Source organism: Myxine glutinosa, chromosome 1 (genome assembly GCF_964187855.1).
Source record: "Myxine glutinosa chromosome 1, kmMyxGlut1.1, whole genome shotgun sequence".
NCBI lineage: Eukaryota > Metazoa > Chordata > Myxini > Myxiniformes > Myxinidae > Myxine > Myxine glutinosa.
The window spans coordinates 414,971,126-414,992,591 of record NC_136261.1 but is presented as its reverse complement, the minus strand read 5'-3'; the positions used below and the strand labels follow the sequence as shown (position 1 = coordinate 414,992,591).

At 43.5% G+C, this 21,466-nt stretch overlaps 1 protein-coding gene across 1 annotated transcript in view; it reads left to right on the top strand.

Moving 5' to 3' along the window:
- The first annotated feature begins 675 nt into the window (after positions 1-675).
- Positions 676-21,466, top strand: part of LOC144889619 (E3 ubiquitin-protein ligase Midline-1-like) — a 45,249-nt gene continuing 24,458 nt past the window's right edge. Inside the window, exons 1-6 of the mRNA XM_078770573.1 lie at positions 676-795; positions 2,518-3,111; positions 3,926-4,021; positions 6,668-6,901; positions 10,213-10,235; positions 13,210-13,337. Of these exons, the coding sequence (XP_078626699.1) occupies positions 2,563-3,111; positions 3,926-4,021; positions 6,668-6,901; positions 10,213-10,235; positions 13,210-13,337 (1,030 nt within the window). The 5' untranslated portion in view covers positions 676-795; positions 2,518-2,562. The remainder of the gene's footprint in view (positions 796-2,517; positions 3,112-3,925; positions 4,022-6,667; positions 6,902-10,212; positions 10,236-13,209; positions 13,338-21,466) is intronic.

Below are 21,466 nucleotides of genomic sequence, written 5' to 3'. Positions count from 1 at the left end.
TGTAACCTTGTTGCCTCTTTATTCTGGGCTCCAAAGACGAGTTGCCGTGCTGAGATTTTCGCGGCTGTTCTTCCGTTCAAAGACGTTTGGCGAATGACCAAAAGCCGTTGCCCGTTAGACCTATTTTCGACATGGTCTAAAAATTATCACACAGGTACATTACAAGTTATTCCAATGCATAACTCTGGGTTTTACAAACACATCTTGTGGTGAAAGAGTGTTCAAACTAAAGTATATCCATACAAATCAGGGGTAATATATATCACTATTTCCTGATTGCGTATGTACACAAACTTGTGAGTTGTGATGCGGTCCTCGCCAAGAACACTGCGCTGTACGACCGGAAGTGCGTCAGAAATAAATAAAGATACCGGTTGATTAAATTTAACCTTTCCAGTTGCAACACCAAGAAAATGAAAATATATCACATAATGAAGTTATATTTAACAACCAGTAACAGTAAATATAATTTTGCGATGTTGTCATTTACAAGGCCCCAAAAATTCCTCAGGTAAAGATCCAAGATAAATTGTTCGACAGTCTCGAAAGTTGCTTCTGACTAAAGCTGCTACTAATGAGGGAATTCGCAAAGACATTCCTTTGGGTTTGTGTTGATGTTGTTCATGCAAGTTGTGTATTCACTTCCGGTGGCGGTTGGGCGCTGTATTCGCATTCTTGAACTTCCGCTTTCTTCACATCACACCAAAGACGAAACTGTTTTCGCCGCGACGGACGAAAGAACTAATCGGCTCCGTTTTCGATGTTTTCTCTTCAATTCCCGACCCTTGGATAGAGGTGAGCTGAATCTCAATCTATTGTTGAACCTTTTGAAGTAACTTGAGGCAAATTATTGTATTGTGTGGATGCAAAACGTATCATAGTAGCTTTTGTGTAAAACATATAGCAAGTTCGTTTTGCTGCCATAGCATAAGTAAGGACATTTACTGAATGGCTGAATTTTTACTTTTCAGTTTTTACGTGAATTAAAGACACGAATTTGAAACCAAGACAAGTCTAGTGACCTCTGAGGATTATCGACGTAAAGTGTGATAACCGCCACGGATCACAGATGGGAATGAATTATGGAGGAGGATCTGGTTTATTGATGGGGATCTGGTTTATTGATGGAGATCTGGTTTATTGAATATTGATGGGGATCTGGTTTATTGATGGGGCTGAGGTTTATTGATGTGGATCTGGTTTATTGATGGGGATCTGGTTTATTGAATATTGATGGGGATCTGGTTTATTGATGGGGCTGAGGTTTATTGATGTGGATCTGGTTTATGGATGGGGATCGGGTTTATGGATAGGGATCAGTTTTAAGGAGGGGGATCAGGTTTATGGATGGGGATCGGGTTTATGGATAGGGATCAGTTTTAAGCAGGGGGATCAGGTTTATGGATGGGGATCTGTTTTATTGATGAGTCTGGTTTATTGATGGGTATCTGGTTTATTGATGGGGATCTGGTTTATTGATGGGGATCTGGTTTATTGATGGTGATCTGGTTTATTGATGGGGATCTAGTTTATTGATGGGGATCTGGTTTATTGATGGGAATCTGGTTTATTGATGGGGATCTGGTTTATTGATTGGGATCTGGTTTACTGATGTGGATCTGGTTTATTGATGGGGATCTGGTTTATTGATGGGGATCTGGTTTATTGATGGGGATCTGGTTTATTGATGGGGATCTGGTTTATTGATGGGGATCTGGTTTATTTATGGGGATCAGGTTTATGGATGGGGATCCATTTTATTGATGGTGTCTGGTTTATTGATGGGGTCTGGTTTATTGATGGGGATCAGGTTTATTGATGGGGATCAGGTTTATTGATGGGGATCAGGTTTATTGATGGGGATCAGGATTATGGATGGGGATCAGAATTATGGATGGGGATCAGGTTTGTGGAGGGGGATCAGGTTTGTGGACGGGGGGTCAGGTTTGTGGACGGGGGGTCAGGTTTGTGGACGGGGGGTCAGGTTTGTGGAAGGGGGGTCAGGTTTGTGGACGGGGGGGTCAGGTTTGTGGACGGGGGGGTCAGGTTTGTGGACGGGGGGTCGGGTTTGTGGACGGGGGGGGGTCAGGTTTGTGGACGGGGGGGGGGTCAGGTTTGTGGACGGGGGGGGGGGTCAGTTTTGTGGACGGGGGGGGGGGTCAGTTTTGTGGACGGGGGGGTCAGGTTTGTGGACGGGGGTCAGGTTTGTGGACGGGGGTCAGGTTTATGGATGGGGATCAACGACATATATCATGATATCTCAAAAAGTTGTGGGTGAGTTATGACAAAACGTGGTGGATGAGTTGGTCGGTGACAACTACAAACCAATTAGCTTTTGGTTAATGTCCGGAGACAGATCCAGCCTATCAGTGGGATAGAAAATGTATAAACTGTTCAGCCTGGTGGAGGTGTGCATTCTTGTTGAGGTATGCGGAGGTAAGTGTTCTCGTTATTTATTTAAATATTGTTGCAATTTCAATAGCTTAAGTTTTTCTTCTTTTAAATCTCCATTTGCAGGTTCTAATTCAACTCTGCTTCACACTCTTCACTGACCCCAAGGAGATGGCTTCTTCCTCCTTTGATATGGGAGATAATTTTGATGCACCCACCTGTCCAGTGTGCCTTAAAATCTACAAGGAGCCCGTTGCTTTGCCATGCGGCCACTCGTTTTGTCATGTGTGTATAGAGAAATACTGGGAGAGCAGGGAAGAAGATTGTGTTTGTCCAAATTGCCATGAGGTTTTTGCACAAAAACCAAAACTCAAGAAGAATGTGGCCTTTGCCGACTCGGTGGAAAATATTGTGAATGTGAAGAAGGGAGGCCCTGGGGGCACTGAGAGTCGTTGTGAGCTTTGTAATGGAGAGGCAGCCAAAAGGTGTGTACCTTGTGAGATCCTCTTCTGTGAGCAACACCTGAAACCTCATCAACAGAAAAGGCACAAATTGATGGATCCTGAAGTGAAGATTGAGGAACTGAGATGCACTCAACATGGAAAGCCAATCCAACTCTATTGTAAGGATGATGGGAGCTTGATGTGCGTCACGTGCACAGGTGGACAACATCAGGACCACAAAGTTGTTGCTGTGGAGATTGCTCATTCTGAACTAAAGGTGAGTACATCAGTGAAAATGGTTGTTGTATATATTAATTATTATGTCCAAAATATTTTTTACTTTTTATGTGTTCGGCTTGAGTTTTGACCTGATCTTTATTATTATTATTATTATTATTATTATTATTATTATTTTTTTCTGATTAATCAATTATCCATTTATGATCGGCTTGTTGCATCATGGTGGTGGAATATTCCTCGCAAATGTGAGATTTCCGAGAACGAGTGTCTCATCAGGATTGTTTATCATGTGCTGTTGTTGATCATTCACCTGTAGAAGCCGTAAAGAGGAATGAATAAGCTTTTCATGTGACCAACTGATAAAAAGGTGAAATTGTTGATTTTACATTAACATGATGAGGGTTCAGAATCCACCACAAGAAACTCAGTTTGTTTTGGAATAAGAAAGAATATTCATGGCCCAGAGCCACTTTCAATCTTCCAACTTTAATAGTAAAAAAAAAAGGCAGTGACGTCATATAATCTCAGTTCAGTTACCTGCTACATAATTGAATAATTATTTAAATGTGGAGTGATGTAATCATGACAGCTTCAGTGCTTCACCAAACATCGACCTTGAAGACAGTTGAGAAACAGTTTTTGTGGTTAATGTCGTTCTGGGACTTTTTCTTGTACAGCTGTAGATTTAAAGAAAAGAGATTGTTATAAAATTTGAACAAATCCCCATTATCATCTTCACTGTGATTTTTCAAACAAATGTATGTATTTGTCTAATTTTGTGTAGGATGTTCCTTTTTAATCCACCACAGGTTCACGATTCTTCACTTCTGTTGTTTCTTTATTCTGTGCAGGATGTTTTGGTTGCAAAGTATCCTCACGTGTCACAGTCAATGGAGAGCGTTGCATCCCAACTACTGCAGGTTCAGAAAGAGAAAGAGCAAACAGAGGTGGGAATCACCAAGGAATGGGTGTTCTTGGAAACTTAGCAAAGGGCATGTCCCCCACCTCGTTTCCTATTTTAAAATGGAATGCATTCGAGGGAAGTGCTCAGAAATTTTTTCTTTTGTAATAATTCATGGTTGTTTTGTCATTAGATGTACAATAAACGATTCAGAAGAGAAATAACGATGCAAACAACAATGAATCCAATAATTTTACGTATGTCTGCACTCTGCATGTTTGTATATGTACAGTCGTGGCCAAAAATATTGGCACCCTCGCACTTTTTTCAAATAATTCACCATTTCTTCCAGAAAATTGTTGAAATAATAAAATATTTTGGTGTCCACATATGTATTTCTTTGGTTTGGTGGAACAAAACCAAAAAAGCTGAAAAAATTACCTAATCTTAGCTTATTCCACACAGAAATCCTAAAATGGCCCAGACAATATTATTGGCACCTTTTAGAAATTGTTAGAAATAATGAGATTTCAAGCAGGTGATTCTCCTTTACTTTGGAATTGAACATACCTGTGGTGAGTTGCAGGTGCCTGCAATATAAAAATCACTCATTCAACCAGTTTGAATGGAGGAAGAGAGTCATTCTGCTGTTTTGTGTCACTGTGTAACGCGATGAGCATGGAGAAAATAAAGAAAACCAGAGAATTGTCTGAGGAGGTCAGACACAAGATTGTGGCCAAGCATGGACAATCTCAAGGCTACAAGTCCATCTCCAGAGAACTTGATGTTCCTGTGTCCACCGTACGCAATGTTGTCAAGACGTTTAAGGCCCATGGCACTGTAGCCAACCTCGCTGGACGTGGCCACAAGAGAAAACCTGATCAAAGATTGCAGCAAAGGATTGTTCGAATGGTGGTGAAAGCACATCGATCAACTGCCAAACAGATTCAAGCAGCAGTTGGGAGAAGGCACCCTTCAAATCTGGGAGAACTGGAGCAGATGGCACAAGAAGAGTGGGCCAAACTGCCAGTAGAGAGGTGTAGGAAGCTCATTCATAGCTATAGGAAGCGCTTGACTGCAGTTATTTTGTCAAAAGGCTGTGCTACCAAATATTAAGTCGAGGGTGCTGATCATTTTGTCAATGCCATTTCTTTTTATTTTCTGATTTAAAAGGATATATTAAGTTCTGAATCAAAAACAAAGGTTCTGTAATATTATCAGTGAAATAAATAATTGTGGAGACCAAATACTTTTGTCAATTTCAATTTATTTTTGGAGAAAATTGTGAGTTATTTGAAAGAAGTGCAAGGGTGCCAATATTTTTGCCCACGACTGTATGTGTGGGCCAACAACTTGGCCAATGTGTTACTGCCACAAGTTTTTCACACGTTCTCTGAGTACTCATGGGAGGTCATGTACGAGGAAATAATTCCACCATTCTCCCAACCCCCAGCCAACCTTACCCCCTCATCCCAACACTCCCCTACACCTCCCCCCCCCCCCCCAACACGCCAAGGATAGGATCAGGAGACAACACCCAAGTCGGGTGTATATAATTATTGGTTTAGTTTTGTGGGTATCTTTGTAAATACAATCACTCCTGTGCAGAAGAAAAAATACATCCTGTAATAATGATAATTGTTCGTGATAAATCGTGAGATTAAAATAAAAAATACACCAAAGAATTGCATATTGTGATGGATGTCACTGGTTACCGATCCTGACACCAAGTGACTGCCAATGGCTCCCGAAGTGTGACGGACATCGTCTCCGGTTAACTCCAAGAAGATGGCGTTTCTCTAAGAAAACCCTTCAGTCGAACCCTTTGGAATTACCCTTTATAATTACTATTCTAAACCCTTCAGAATTACCCTTTAGAATTACTGTCTAAAACACTTTAGAATTACCCTTGAGAATTACCCTTTAGAATTACTGTTTAAAACCCATTAGAATTACCCTTTAGAATTACCCTTTAGAAACCATTAGGATTGAACAATTAGGTGTTGGCTTAGCGGTTAGGATGCCGGCTTGAGATCCTAGGATCCTGAGTTCGAATCCCGGTCGATCGCTGAATTAATGCCAGGGGGGTTGACTCAGCCTGTCATCCTTCCGAGGTCGGCAAATTGAGTACCAGCTTGCTGGGATGAATGATCACGGTGTATACCCCGATTTAGAATAGGTACACCGTAGCCCTGCGCATCGTAAGAGCGTGACCAAGGGTTGGCGTCAGGAAGGGCATCCGGCCATAAAAACATTGCCTCAAACAGGGAACCATAATTGTCATGGGGCCCGCAAGGCTAACCCCCGCCTTAGCGGGGAAAATGGCCTTAAAACGATCATTCATTCATTCATTCAAACAATTAGGATTGAACACTGTGGGTTTACAAAGGTTCGTCTTCTTCATTTTTGATGGATGGACAAAGCCAAATATTGAAGTGGCCTCACCGCTTCAAAATTGAAATCATTAAATGTTAATTTAGTCTTTTTGGATGTTGAAATCTCCTTTTGGATTCCTGGACTCAATAGCCTTTGTAAATAAGTGTGCCCACTTCATTTTACCTTCAAAACCCACTCCTGGTACCAGCGATCTGATCCTTTCACCCATAATACATTGTGCTTTTTGTTAGTTTCTACATTTTCTCTGAAAGTTTCTTCTACATTTTTGAATAATTCAAACATTGATTCCTCCCAGAACTCCAGCAGAGATGCTGAGGACAGTTTGGAGGAGAAGCGGAGGTTGATGTGCCAATTTGTGAATGAATCTGTGGATCTGATGAAGAGTGAAATAAACAAGAGGAAAATGGAGAAGCTTTCTCTTCTTGGGAAGCAGAAGGAGAAACTGGAGCAGCAGATGGAGGATCTTCATGAAGAAAAATCCACAATGGATACAGCATTCCAGATGCTGGAGGCCGTTTCTTTTCTACAGGTGTGGTTTATCGTAAATGTGTTATAAAAGTTGTAATGTTTGAAATATATTGTTTAGGGCGAGTCTGTCACTCTTCCAGCATAAGCCTCGAGGTGAGGCCTTGTTGCATGTCATGGTCGATGGTAAAGGTGCAGTAAACGATACAATGGTTCAAAAATGATTGATGGAAATGGACTAGAAAGGTAAGTGAATGCATTTCCAGGTGTGTTTACATCATCATGAAGTGAGATTTAGGTTTTATCACAATGAATGTTTGAGATGAGAGTGAGTTCATGTCATGGTCTCCAAAGCAGCGATACAGTACGACTACCTAGTCACTGTTGAGGTTTTCAATCATTCCATTCAAGGATGTTATCCAAGGGATGCTCACGGGGACTTGCAGGTATAATGACATCGTAGCTTTCATAATGTGCTGGATCATCATGAATATTTTGGTTTACCAAGTGTGATGTGATGGGGGTGAGTTGCTTGAAGGATGAAGTGGGACAAATCGTTGCGGACCCAGATGGAATTAAAGGAAGATGGAAGAGATGTATGGAAATGTTGTTGAATGCAGAAAATGAATTGGACGGCAACATAGATGGTAACCCAGTTTTAGGACCGGCAGAGAAGATAACTAAGAAGGAAGTTGAGGAAGCGATAAAAGCAATGAAGAGTAGAAAAGTGGGAGGGCCGACGGGAGTTGTGGGAGATATGTTGAAGGCAGCGGGAAGTTGGGGTGTGAAGAGAATGACAGAGATCTGTAATCTGGTGGTGAAAGAAGGCCGCATTCCAGTGGATTGGGAACCGAGTACCCTCGTTCCTCTATACAAGGAGAAAGGTGACCATCTGGACTGTGGCTCGTATAGAGCGCTAAAGTTATTAGAGCATGGAATGAAGGTATTGGAAAGGGTGCTGGAGAAGAGGGTAAGGAAGAAAGTGAAGATCGACGAAATGCAGTTTGGATTTATGCCAGGAAGAGGAATGACAGATGCGCTTTTTATTGGAATCAAGTTGCAGGAGAAGTACATGTAGAAGAGTAAGAAGTTGTTTCTTGGGTTTGTTGATCTGGAGAAAGCATTCGATAGGGTTCCACGTGAAGTAGTGACATGGGCATTGAGGTAGTTAGGAGTGGATGAATGGTTGATCATAGTACTGATGGCAATGTACGAGAGAGCGGGCAGAGCTGCAAGGACGAAGGGTGAAGGACGGGAACATTGGTGAATTTGAGGTGAAGGTGGGAGTGCATCAGGTTGCGGTACTAAGTCCACTACTATTTGTAGCTGTGATGGAGGTGCTGGCTCGGAATGTAAAGGAGGGTTTACCGTGTGAGTTGTTGTTTGCAGCTGATCTGATGTCGATTGCGGAGAGTATGGATGGACTGAAGGAGAAGATGAACACATGGAAGGAATTTATGGAAGGAAAAGGTCTGAAGGTTAATATCGGAAAGTCGTAGGTGATGGCAAGTGGTGAGGTGGAAATAACTGGGAAGTGGCCGTGTGCAGGAAGGGTGTCAGAGTGAACTCCATTCCATGTAAAATGTGCGCTGAGTGGGTTCATCAAAAATGTAGTGGTCTGAGAGGGTCATTAACCAATGGCAATTGGTCATTAATCAATGTGGCAGCTACATGCAAGTGTAAGGTGTGCACAGAGGGAGCTGCAGATGGAGGAAATGTTGAGTTGGATCTTGGAGATGGCGTGAAGCTGGAAGGTGTGAAAACATTTTGCTATCTAGGAGACATGCTGAATGGAGAAGGAGGATGAGACTCAGCGACGGTTGTGAGAATGAGATGTGCATGGAAGAAGTTTCGGGAACTGAGTGGCATGCTGACGAGGAGGGGAGTGTCGTTGAAGCTGAAGGGAAAGGTATATGCTCCATGTGTGAGAGGTGTTATGAATTATGGGGGCGAGACATGGGTAATGCACGTCGAGCAGCAACGAAGGCTGGAAAGGGTGGAAATGTGAATGTTTCGGTGGATGTGTGGAGTATCGTTGAGAGAATGAATGAATGAATGGATGAGTTGCATAAGATGATGGGAATAGAGCCTGTGATGGATGCTGTGAAGAGAACCAGGTTGAGATGGTTTGATCATGTGTTGAGGAAGGATGGAAGTGACTGGTTGAGAAGAGTGATGGAAATGAATGTAGAAGGAAGGAGAGAACGGGGAAGACCGAGAAAGACTTGGCTGAAGGTGGTGGAAGAAGAAATGCGGGCAAGGGGGTTAACAATGGGAGATGTAGTAAATAGGGCAAAATGGAGAAGATTGTCATGGGCAGCGCAAGGCTAACCCTCGCTCCAGCAGGGAAATGGCCCTAAAATGCCTGTTGTTGTTGTTGTGTGTGTATCCAGTGCCATGTTTATCCAGGTCCTCAAAGTTACCTGTGTGTAACCACCTCCAGAACGTTAATATGGATTATGGTCAAACAACTACTTCACATACTTTGTTCCGAACGATTCAATGTTATTCATGTGAATACTGTTCACGTTATAGATTTACCTTTTCAGGTGTTTTCACCAAAGTGAATTGTAGTCCTGTTTCAAAATGAAAATCAAATTTATCTTTTCCTTACCAAATTGAAAACGTCTTTCTTTCTTTTTTTTTTCTTATTTGTATACAGAATCGAGGCTCGTGAAAGAGCTAACATTTATCACACAAACAAATCAAACAGACAAACAAAATTTATAAAAAGAGGGAGCGGAAAACAAGATGGGGAGAGAAGGGGAAGCACACAAACACAACATTTGAGAGCAGGGACATCGGGAGATGTGTGGGAGGGAGAGGGCTTGGGGGGAGGAGGCGTGGGAAGGGGGGTGGGGGGGAGAAGTATAAAACACAAGGACACCAAGGACTTCCAGGAAAGAAGTTGGTATTTCAAAAAAGTGGATTTGGGGGGAAATTAGCGGGGGTAGAAAAGATCAAGGTTTTGGATGGGGGAAAATAAGAGATGGTGGTGAACAGCTGTTTTAAAGACCTGGAGGGAGGAGTGGGATTGAAGAGGGTGAGGGAGTTTGTTCCAGAGGCGGGAGCAAAGAGGAATGAAGGAGTGAAGGTGAGCATTACCCTGTGCACGCAAAGCCTCCATCTCCTAAGCTAACTCAACTTCGTCTTATTGCATTGTATAAGGTGATGTACAAGATTGCTTCAGTAACACTAAACACCTGGATATTTTAATGACGATCTTTAAAATCATAATTTTATTAAAATTGAAGAACGTAATTGAATCCCGCGTGGAGTATTGTGTTCTGTGAACTCTCTCGTATTTAATAAATAAACAGAAACATTCATTCATTCCAATATCTTGATCTCATTCTTTGTTTTCTTCCTTTTCAGGGTTCCAAAGACCTGCTAAAACGGTGAGACTGCATTGGTGTCGACACATTATCAGCACATCCTGATGTTTTTGACCCAATCGTGTTTTAAACATTTAAAGTTATTTAATAAATAATAAACCAAGACAAAATAGAGGGAGACTTTGAGAAATGAGAGTTAGGGAAAGAATGAGGGTGAGGGAAAGAATGAGGATGAGGGAAAGAATGAGGATGAGGGAAAGAATGAGGGAGAGGGAAAGAATGAGGATGATGGAAAGAATGAGGATGAGGGAAAGAATGAGGATGAGGGAAAGAATGAGGATGAGGGAAAGAATGAGGGTGAGGGAAAGAATGAGGGTGAGGGAAAGAATGAGGGTGAGGGAAAGAATGAGGGTTAGGGAAAGAATGAGGGTGAGGGAAAGAATGAGGGTGAGGGAAAGGGTGAGGGTGAGGGAAAGAATGAGGGTGAGGGAAAGAATGAGGGTGAGGGAAAGAATGAGGGTGAGGGAAAGAATGAGGGTGAGGGAAAGAATGAGGGTGAGGGAAAGAATGAGGGTGAGGGAAAGAATGAGGGTGAGGGAAAGAATGAGGGTGAGGGAAAGAATGAGGGTGAGGGAAAGAATGACTATGTGGGAAAGAATGAGGGTGAGGGAAGGATACACTCTGTGAACAAGATGTTACGTATTCAGGTTACTCTGGTGTCCTTGTGTACTCCATTCTTTTCCTCCCTTGATTTCCTTCCCCATTTCTGATCTATAAATGAACGGTTTTGGGCTGACTAAGGGAGGAGGTCATTATGAAGTTATTTTGTGTTATTAATTGGACACAAACTCTAAAAGGTTCCTTTAATCCTCAATGATTCTCATTTGAGTATACGTTTATAGTTCCTTCCTTTCTGTCCTTTTCTTCCTTCTCTCCCATCTTCCTCACTTTAAAACTATTCATTTCTAAATTGTCGAGATCAACTGTGTTCAATGATAAACTCAAAGTCTCGAACATCCTTGAATATTCTGTTCTGCTAATTTCTCATGTTCCACCTGGTCTTATTGCTTCTTCTCTCCATGTCCATCTGTGCTCTCTGCTCACCTTCTTCTCTCCATGTCCATCTGTGCTCTCTGCTCACCTTCTTCTCTCCATGTCCATCCGTGATCTCTGCTCACCTTCTTCTCTCCATGTCCATCTGTGATCTCTGCTCACCTTCTTCTGTCCATGTCCATCCATGCTCTCTGCTCACCTTCTTCTCTCAATGTCCATCCGTGATCTCTGCTCACCTTCTTCTCCATGTTCATCCATGATCTCTGCTCACCTTCTTCTCTCCATGTCCATCTGTGATCTCTGCTCACCTTCTTCTCTCCATGTCCATCTGTGCTCTCTGCTCACCTTCTCTCCATGTCCATCCATGATCTCTGCTCACCTTCTTCTCTCCATGTCCATCTGTGCTCTCTGCTCACCTTCTTCTCTCCATGTCCATCCATGATCTCTGCTCACCTTCTTCTCCCCATGTCCATCTGTGATCTCTGCTCACCTTCTTCTCTCCATGTCCATCCGTGATCTCTGCTCACCTTCTTCTCCAACTCCTCTTTCTAATTATTCCTCATTCCCTTCCAAATCATTTCAAAAGAGAATTCATGGAATACCTCACCCCACACTGTCCACACCCCACTGTCTTGAGAAAAAGTAAATGGAAGGGTCTTTTCAACTCTTGGTTTACGTTTCCAATCACCATCTAAATATTTCTTTATCTGATTCTCAATATTTTCCAAGGCTGAAAGCGTGAGGGGAAAATTTGATTGGTCAAGATAGTGGAAATTTGCGTTTGTCCCAATGCTGCTAAAGTGGGTTTTTTTGGAAATTCCAACAAGGTAATTTGTATTCTTCAGTGTAAAAATATGAAACGCAAGCTGAAGTACCCGGTGTTGCCCTGGGAAATTCAATGCAATATGTATCTTGAAATATTAAGGGGTACCAATTTGATTGATGCGGCTGCATGAAGAAGTAAATTTATTTTATTTGCCAGATGTAGGGTGCCCCTTTATATGAACTTTTCTAGAGCATTAATTACTTGGTTTCTCCAAAGAACACAAGGGTAGACCAGCATGCACACGAGATTTTTTTTGAATGTCCTTTCTTGTCTGTTGTTTGCCACATGGCACATACCATCTAATGGTCCTTTTCTATGCCCTTGGCATTTTTCCCAAGAATGATTGTTGTCTTTCCACTCTCATCAACTTTCACAATTAACACCTTTCCAAACAAATGTTCGAGTCAGAGAAAATAAACAATTTCTTACATATGGTATGCAATCATAGGTATGCAAGTCTTATCCATGCATGGAACACAATACACCATCTAACAGTACAGGACAAATGCATAAGTACATTGTGTACATCAACATGAATTACAAAGACATTGATGAACAATGGACAAAGACATGGTTTATAACATTTGAACCTGGATTCATGAATTACAAGGAGATTGATGGACAATGGACAAAGAATGGTTTATAGCATTTGTACCTGGATTCTATGCATCTTGTTCATGGAGCTCAGATGGGAACACTGACAGGTCAACAGTAACAAGCATTATTTGTGAGAATGGTGTTTGTTGTCCCACGTCCCACCGCAAACACCTTGTTTGATTATTCTCACCCAGGTGTAAACAACTACAGACAGGCGGTTTTCTATCCCATCACTTCTGAATATGTCCTTTCTTCTGTCCATCTCCTGTCAGAAAGCTGAGTGCAGGACCAACTGACTCCCTCACCGACACTCTCTTTCCAGACTGTCCATAGTTTTTTTTTCTACCTGTTTACTTTATACTCATTTATTAGGCTCCTCTAAAATCTAGACTTCTGAATAAAAATACAAATGTATATAAAAATTTACTCTAACTATTTTCTATTTTGAAATTATTTACCACTCTTTTACAGAGAACTTGTTTTGATATGTAAAAGTGTATTATTTTAACAATATTCTCTACATAAATTTCTAAAACTGATGTTTTTCCTTTTTATTCCAAGGCTCGAGACCATGTCAGACTTTAAATCCGTGAAGAGGACACCGCTCCCAGTTCTGGACTTCTCGAAGGAGGAGAAGAATTTGGATGGGCTCATCATGCTCAATAAGAACTTCCTGGAGAAGATACAGAGTGAGTGACACAAACTGGACGTTTCATCCAAAAAATAATAAGGGAACACAAAACGTGGCACAAATATGGAAGGGAAGCAGGAAAAGAAAATTCTAGAAAATGAACAAATGACAATGGTTTTTTTTTTGTAACAAATCATGGCTCAGGAAGAGTGAGGTTATCGAGGGCAAAAAGGTAACATGGTTTCAGTGGGGAAACAGGTGTACACAACAGGTGGATGCAACAAGCAAGGTAACCAATGAACAGGAGAAAACTAAAGATGGGAGGGGAGGAAATATGCTTATCTGAAACCAGGAGGCTTGGGTGAGGTAGGGTTCACAAGGGCAGAAATATATACAGGTAGCAATGGAGATATCATTTTATTGTTTCTGTTATGTTTGTGGGGGTAGGGATGAAATACCTGAAGAAAGGTAGGATGGTTTCGTTTAGCATGGACCGCATGACGCGTAGAAAGCCCATTTCTATGTATGTAAGCACGGTAAACCTTGGGCTAAAGAGTGTTTACTTGTCACCACACGGAGGGTGGTTTTGTGTTAATTAGTTATAGGGTGCAAGATTATTAATTCCCAGTATGTAATAGACTCCTGTTATTTTTCCTTCTGTTTTTACAAGTAATCGGCCGGCCCTGCAAACGAGCGCTCCATTCACCCACAACACCGTCATGCCGACAGAGACCCAAACACTTGCCGAACAGCGAGTAAACCCCGCCCAGCCGAAAATTCCTGAAGGAGACTAAACTATGCCTTCAAGGATCGTAACTGGCAGGCCATGCCCCGAATGTCGTCATTCGGCATCGAGCAGGCCATGTAGTATGGTCGTTTGAAGTCAAAATCATGGGCTACCGGGAAAAAATTGTTACCTAAGCATATATGGTATCAATCAAAGCGTATTTTTGTGCTCTTTAACATGGTGAAAACTCCTCTTCAATCCTCCTTGGGGGAAAAAAAGTTATAGTCGTTTTAGTGAAGGACCCTTTTTCAGTCAAATTTCAATGGCTTCCCATGTCAGAAACCACGATATAAGCATACATGATTTGTGCCGAGATGCATTATCAAAGTTCTTTAATCCAACGCCTTTCATATATTTTAACAGTAGGTCATGTGACTTAATTTAATTAGCGTATTTACTAAAATGTTTATTTTAAACTTTGGGTTTATTTAATGTTTTTTGGTGGATTTTGATATTTATTACATCAATTGATTAATATATTATGGTAGTTTTATTATTCCAGTCCTTGAATATGTCAAACAACCCTTGAAGGATCGAGATCATTGGTTCAAAATATCCGATTTTGTGATCGCGATTTCGGTTATTTCTTGTAAACAAACATTCTTGACAACAGTTCGTGCATGCGTGAAATATTTGCGAACGACGTATGTGACACGAGGTTGTTCACCTGCAGCTTATTAGTGAGTGAATAGTGTAATTAACTTCACGTACAGCGGGCGGGGAATTCCAGCGGGCTTTCGAAGGGTCGAGGTAAATGCTTGATGTCGGGGTGGCCTAAGCTACGTAGAGTTAGGGTTTTTATCATTGTCAGTGGCGGAGATTCTGGGGGTGGTAGGGGGCATGCCCCCTACGAAAATCCCACTCGGTTGTTTCAGACTGAGTCGGTCAATTTGCGGCAACCTAAGAAGAGAAGTGAATGAAGAATCTTGGAAATGGTTACAGACAAAATATGAAAAAACGACATTATCACGTATACCAGTCCCAAATGTCTATAAGGCGTAATAAGTCTATAAGTCCCAAATGTCTATAATTCGCTGTTGAAACCAAAGCGTTCAGAATCATTGGAATGTCCCGCGATGACGCTATCTCCGAGGGCCTTTCACTTACTCACCGCAGGCAGGTTGGTGGTCTTTCCGTCTTCTACCGACTCCTCTCCGGCCTTGCTCCCCCAGCTCTGTCTGGGCTCTGTCCCCCAAATATTCCTGCAGGTCGCACAAGATCTGCCTGCAACCCTCATATGGTTAAACTGCCAAAATGAAGACTCTCTGCTCACCTTCACTCCTTCATTCCTCTTTTCTCCCGCCTCTGGAACAAACTCCCTCACTCTCTTCAATCCCACTCCTCCCTCCAGGTCTTTAAAACGGCTGTTCACCACCATCTCTTATCTTCCCCAATCCAAAACCTTGATCTTTTCTACCCCCGCTAATTTCACCCCAAATCCACTTTTTTGAGGTGACTTTTGTCTTCTTTCCTGGAAGTCCTTGGTGTCCTTGCGTTTTATACCTATCCTCCCTCCCCCCAGGCCCTCTGCCTCCCACACATCCCTGCCCTCAAATGTTGTGTTTGTGTGCTTCCTCCCCTTCTCTCCCCATCTTGTCGACCGCTCCCCTTTTTATATACTTTGTTTGCTTGTTTGTTTGATTTGTTTGTTTGATAAATAATGTTAGCTCTTTCACGAGCCTCGACTCTATACAAAAAAAAAAAAGAAAAAAAAAAAGGCGAGCCGATATATTTGCTACCGTCAAATTCTGCGCTATACAGGGTTGATTAAAACGATATATATTTTGTACAATTAGTCTTCCATAATCGATTAAATAAGCCCCACAAATGTGTACACCAGGGCCCCTAGGCAGCCCCGGGCCCCCAGCCCATTGATAGTAATATTTTTATGCTGCATATTTTTATCAACGATTCATATTTTTCTATATATTCTATAGTAAGTCCTGTTAAGTGTTTTTGATGTGGTTTTAGATGTATTTTATACGCAAGGAGGTCTATTTGTTTATTTTCCCTTTCCAGGTAACAAAATGGACATGGCTCCCAGCGAAGAAAGCCTTGTCTTCAATGAAAACAGCTGTGTTATATGTCGAAATGGCTTCCAGGCACCGGGTGATGCGGTACAGGTCACTAGGGGTCTGCCAAATCTGATCATCTTCAGTGAGATACGTGGCCAACTTGATCTTCGCGATTATCTTCACCAGCGAAGTAGCACTACACCTTGTGGAAAAGTTCTTGTTCATGGGGAATGCCGACGCAGCTTCGTTGACAAGAAGAGGTTGAAGCGCCCAAGTGAGGAAAAGGAAACATTGAGTTCAAAGAAACAGAACTTGCGATCCGGCAGAGAACCATTCCAGTGGAGGGAGAACTGTTTCTTTTGCAACAGTGAAGTGAAAGTTGATAAACGACACCCAGACCGCGATGAATCTAGAGTTGTGCGCACGATTCCTTTTCGTGAAGAAATGCTTGCAAAATGTCAGAAAAGGCAAGACACTTGGGCTAAGGATGTGCGCATGCGCCTTCAGGACTGCATTGACCTTGTTTCAGCTGAGGCAGTGTATCACAAATCTTGCTACTCTCGATTTTACTCTGACAAAGACCAAGACTCTCCCAAAGGAGCTTCGAAAGCTGCTGGCCGCCCTGAAAGCCAATACATGTTTGAGCCATTCAACAAGTTGTGTGAATGGCTTGAGAGAGAAGCTGAACTGTACACTCTTCCAGAACTGTATTCAAAAATGATCGAGATTGCTGGCAGCAGTGATGTGTATTCTGTAAAGAGAATAAAACAGAAATTGCAGGATCGATACAAGGACTTCATTTTCTTTGCTGAAGTTGATGGAAGAAAAAACGTTGTGTGCTTCCGGAATATGGCCAACTTCAACATTAACGAGAAGTGGTAGAAGAAAAAAAGACTGAACATTGAGGACGAAGCAGACAGGATCGTTCTCGCTGCGGCAAAGATAATCAAGGCCCAAATCCGGGCAATGTCGTATTCCAAGGATAAGTATCCAACCACTGACGATATTCGAAAGGGCCTAGAGTGGCTGCCACATAGCCTGCGGATTTTTATGGGGAACATTTTTTCTTCCGACACCAAGCAAGCTTCAATAGGACAGTGTATCGTCCATGCGGCAAGACCTCGCTCTATCATCCCCCCTTTGGTATTTGGCTTTGGTGTTGAGCTTGACCATGCATACGGTTCCAAATGGCTCATCAATGAACTAGCCAGATTAGGGTATTCAATATCCTATGGGTATTCAATATCCTATGATGAGGTGACGAGGTTCATGCAGTCAGTGGTTCATACTGAGAACTTCGATGATCGAATTCCTGCTTATCCTGGAAGTTTTACCCAGTGGGTTGGTGATAATATTGACCACAACGTTGCAACTCTGTACGGTCGTGGAACATTTCATGGAATGGGTGTGATTGCAGTGTCGACGTTTGGCAGACCTGTTCCTCAAGTGACACCTCAGGCTATCGAGCGACGCAAGATAATGCAAGTTAAGACAGTTGTGGCAAACAAGGGAATTCTCATCCAATTGTTTGACGAGCCAGACACTCCTGGCCTTTCTTCAACGGTCTACAAGCCTCTCATTGAGCTGCAATTCCCTTACGTTCTGCCACCTTCTGTAAACTCAGAATTGCTTTGGCACTCCGGTTGGTACTTTAGCAACTCCACAAGCCCATGGCCTAACTGGTCAGGATTCATGCAGGACGTCTCAACTGGTAGACATCCACCACAATCTCGTGTGCAGATGTTGCCAATAATCGACTTAAACCCTGCTGATGAAACCTGTATCTATTCTACATTGCTGTACCTGCAAAGCCAAGCTGAGAAGTTGAACATTCCTACACCGTGCATCACGTTTGACCAGCCACTCTGGAGAAAAGCTGTCAAAATCATCGATGCCAAGTCACTGAACATAGTCTGCAGGTTAGGAGGCTTTCATACCATGATGAGCTTTCTCGGCAGCATCGGCAACTTGATGGAAGGTTCAGGCTTGTCGGACTTGCTTGAAACTGTTTATGGTGTGAATGCTGTGACACACATGATGTCGGGGAAGGCTGTTTCAAGAGCTCTAAGAGGACACTTTTTAGTTGAAGCAGCATTTATGGCCAGACTCATAGAAGCGGTGCTTCCGAGGAAATCATGCCAGGACAACGACGGTGATCCTGTCGTGATGCATCACAGGACAACCGTGGAGACGGGTGATGAAGATAGGGGGGAATTCACGTTTGAGGACGAAAGTGAGGAAGCTTCCAGTGACGCTGACTCAGAATGTCACGAGGAGTTTGGCATCACTTTGGATGAACTTGACTGCGATTTAGAGGAGTCCACCAAGAGGCTGAATGAGACTGAAGTAGAAGAGCTACGTTGGTAGTACGAACAGCTTAGAAATCACGAAATCGATGTTGAGAGTATTGGCGAGTCACCTGCCCTCCTGAAGCTGAAAGACATCATGGAAGCCATTAAGTGTGAGCAAAAGAAGTGTTCAAGAACGGCAAAATTGTGGCTGACTTACATGGAGTACATCGACACTTTAAAGCTGTTCATTCGTGCAGAGAGGACTGGTAGTTGGAATATGCATATCATCGCAGTTAGTCGTATGCTGAACCTATTTGCTGCCACTGGCCACTTCAACTATGCCAAAAGTGCTCGCCTGTATCTCCAGTGGATGTTAGAGCTGCCTTCTAGCCACCCCTGGTTGTATGCACAATTTTCAGTGCATGGGTATCACACAGTGCGCCGCAGCGATCGGTTTTGGGCCGGCTTGTGGACAGATCTCACAATTGAGCAAGTAATGATGCGATCTATAAAGAGCCGAGGAGGGTTAACTAGAGGACGAGGGATCACAGACACGGTGACATTATTATGGATATACAGTATGCATAAGTGTGCCGAGGTGCACGAGGCCATGACCGATGTCACAGGACTTGTCCACAGAACCAGTGAGCAGCATGTGGAGCTGGGGGGTGCCTGCTGTAATCGTGATTTTGAGGATTTTAATAGAATCTTCAACTGGCTTGCTCAGCATGATCCCTTTGATGTTCAGAAGCACGAATTGAGATCGCTATCAGGTTTAACTGCTACCGATGGTGACAGCGTCAATTGTGACGAGGTCGAAGAAGTTGGTTTGTCGCTCCAAGAAAAACTTGATAATGTCAAGGTTCACGAAGCATCGATGAAACGCAGTCAGAACGTCCGCACTTTGATTCATTTGGAAAAAGGAATGAAGATCAATCAGCAGACGGTGCATGTTGATCCACTTATTCTGTTTTCAAGACTGCTGGTCCTTCTAGAACGATGCGAAGACACAGCACCCTACTTTCAGTACGAGCTTACTCCGTTCCCGACATCTCTGTTCAAAGACTTTTCCATGCGTAAGCCGAATAAGGCCGTTTTGGCCAACAGATTGACTAGTGGCTTAAGCATGGTGAGCGCATTACAAAACACGACGTATGTTTTAGATGGAGGGGCCTTGCTTCATCGAGTGTGATGGCTGGCTGGAAAGACGTACAAAGAAGTGATGATGCAGTACCTTTTGTATGTCCGTTCCAAGTATGGAATATGTAGCATCGTTTTTGACGGTTATGAAAGTGGACCCTCAGTGAAAGACCACGAGCACCAGAGAAGGGCTGGAAAAGCTTCAGCAGATGTTCAGATCAGCGAAGAAATGCATGCTCACAGAAATCAACAGCTCTTTCTCGCGAACGAAAAAAACAAGACCCAGTTCATCAATTTACTCAGCCACTATCTCAGGTTGGATGGTCATGAAGTGGTTCAGAGTGAGAGCGATGCTGATAGCCAGAGCATTTCTGCAGCCCTTGACCTAGTGTCAGCTGGCCAGCATGCCACAGTGGTAGCTGATGACACTGACGTCCTTGTTCTTCTGCTCTTTCACTGGAACACAGACATGGCTGATATTCACAGAAGAGACCTTTGAAGCTCATTAATATCAAAGAAGCTGTAGGACACTTAGAGCAGACTGTTCTTCATCACCTTCTAGTAATTCACGCATGGGGTGGCTGCGATACAACCTCTGCTGTTTTTGGTCACGGAAAATGCAGGATCCTCAAGCTTGTCCAGAATTCGCAAGAAGTGCGACAATGGTGTGCAGTAGTTGCGCAGGAGGATGCGACCCAGGATGCTGTCGGAGAAGCCGTTGCACGGATTTTCATCAAGATGTATGGCGGAAAGCCAGACGACTCCATTGGCCAAATTACGACATGCTTGCTCCAGGGAGCTTGCATCAACAACCTCTTCCACGATGCGACCAGAGCGACTTCCCCCGACGGAATGAGCTGCATTCCAACATAGCCTCAGAGTGCATCTGCAGGTTATGATATGGAAAAGTCTGAATGTATCTCAAATAGAACCGTGTGAATGGGGGTGGATGGTGGAGAATGGTAGATTGGCGCCTGTCATGACCGACATGGAACCTGCCCCCGATGATCTTCTGAAGTATGTGCGCTGCAAATGTAAGGCATCGTCACGAAATCCCTGCAGCACCAATCTTTGTTCCTGTCGGAAAAGTGGGCTCAGTTGTGTAACTGCTTGTCATGACTGTCGAGGTGAAGAGTGTCAGAATGCTGCTCCAGTGCAACTGGAAGAAGACGAAATGCCTGTGGACGCGAACATCTTTGAGATACTACTTTAGATTTATTTCCTACATAGTACATATGATTTACATCTTCCGTAGAAAGTAAGCCATTCCAGTTTGTTCCCTGTTATTTTTTTGCAATGTTGCTTGGTAATGGCCTGACAATACGCCGGATGCATAATATTTTTTTCCCATGATGGTACAGGGCAATTATACTATACTATTGAAGGAGCTGGGGCTCCCACGTCGATCGGAAGAATGGACGCGACAAAAAGCTGGAATTCATCCGAGTTGCTTTAATCAAACCAAACACTCAGGCACTCTGAAAAGCCCGTTTATCGGGCAGCAATATATATACATATTATCCCGGAGCGTTTGCCCAGGAAAGGCGAGAGGGGGCGTAGCCCAGCGTCCTGGCTGCGGCCTGGCAAGTTGAGCGCGGGCCTGCCCGGGCGTCCTGGACGAGCCCGGCATGGTGATCGCTCCGCGTCCTTGATAGGTGCAAGGCGATTGTGAAAACCCAGCGGTAGCCGCTACACACGTCCCCCCAGAATCGACTTGCACCGGCAGGGTCAATTTGAGGGGGGTCCTGATGACCCGGCCGAAGCGACCCCTGGTGGGTCATGGGGGGGGTCCGGTGTGGTGGTGGGTGGTCGAGTGGGGGGCACCGTGGACGGGGGGCGGCCTCGCCGCGGCGGAAGGGCCACCCGTGGTGGGTGGTCGACGTCCACGTGCGCCGGCTTGAGGCGGTCCACCGCAATCCGGTCCGACCTGCCGCCGATGTCGATGACGAACGAC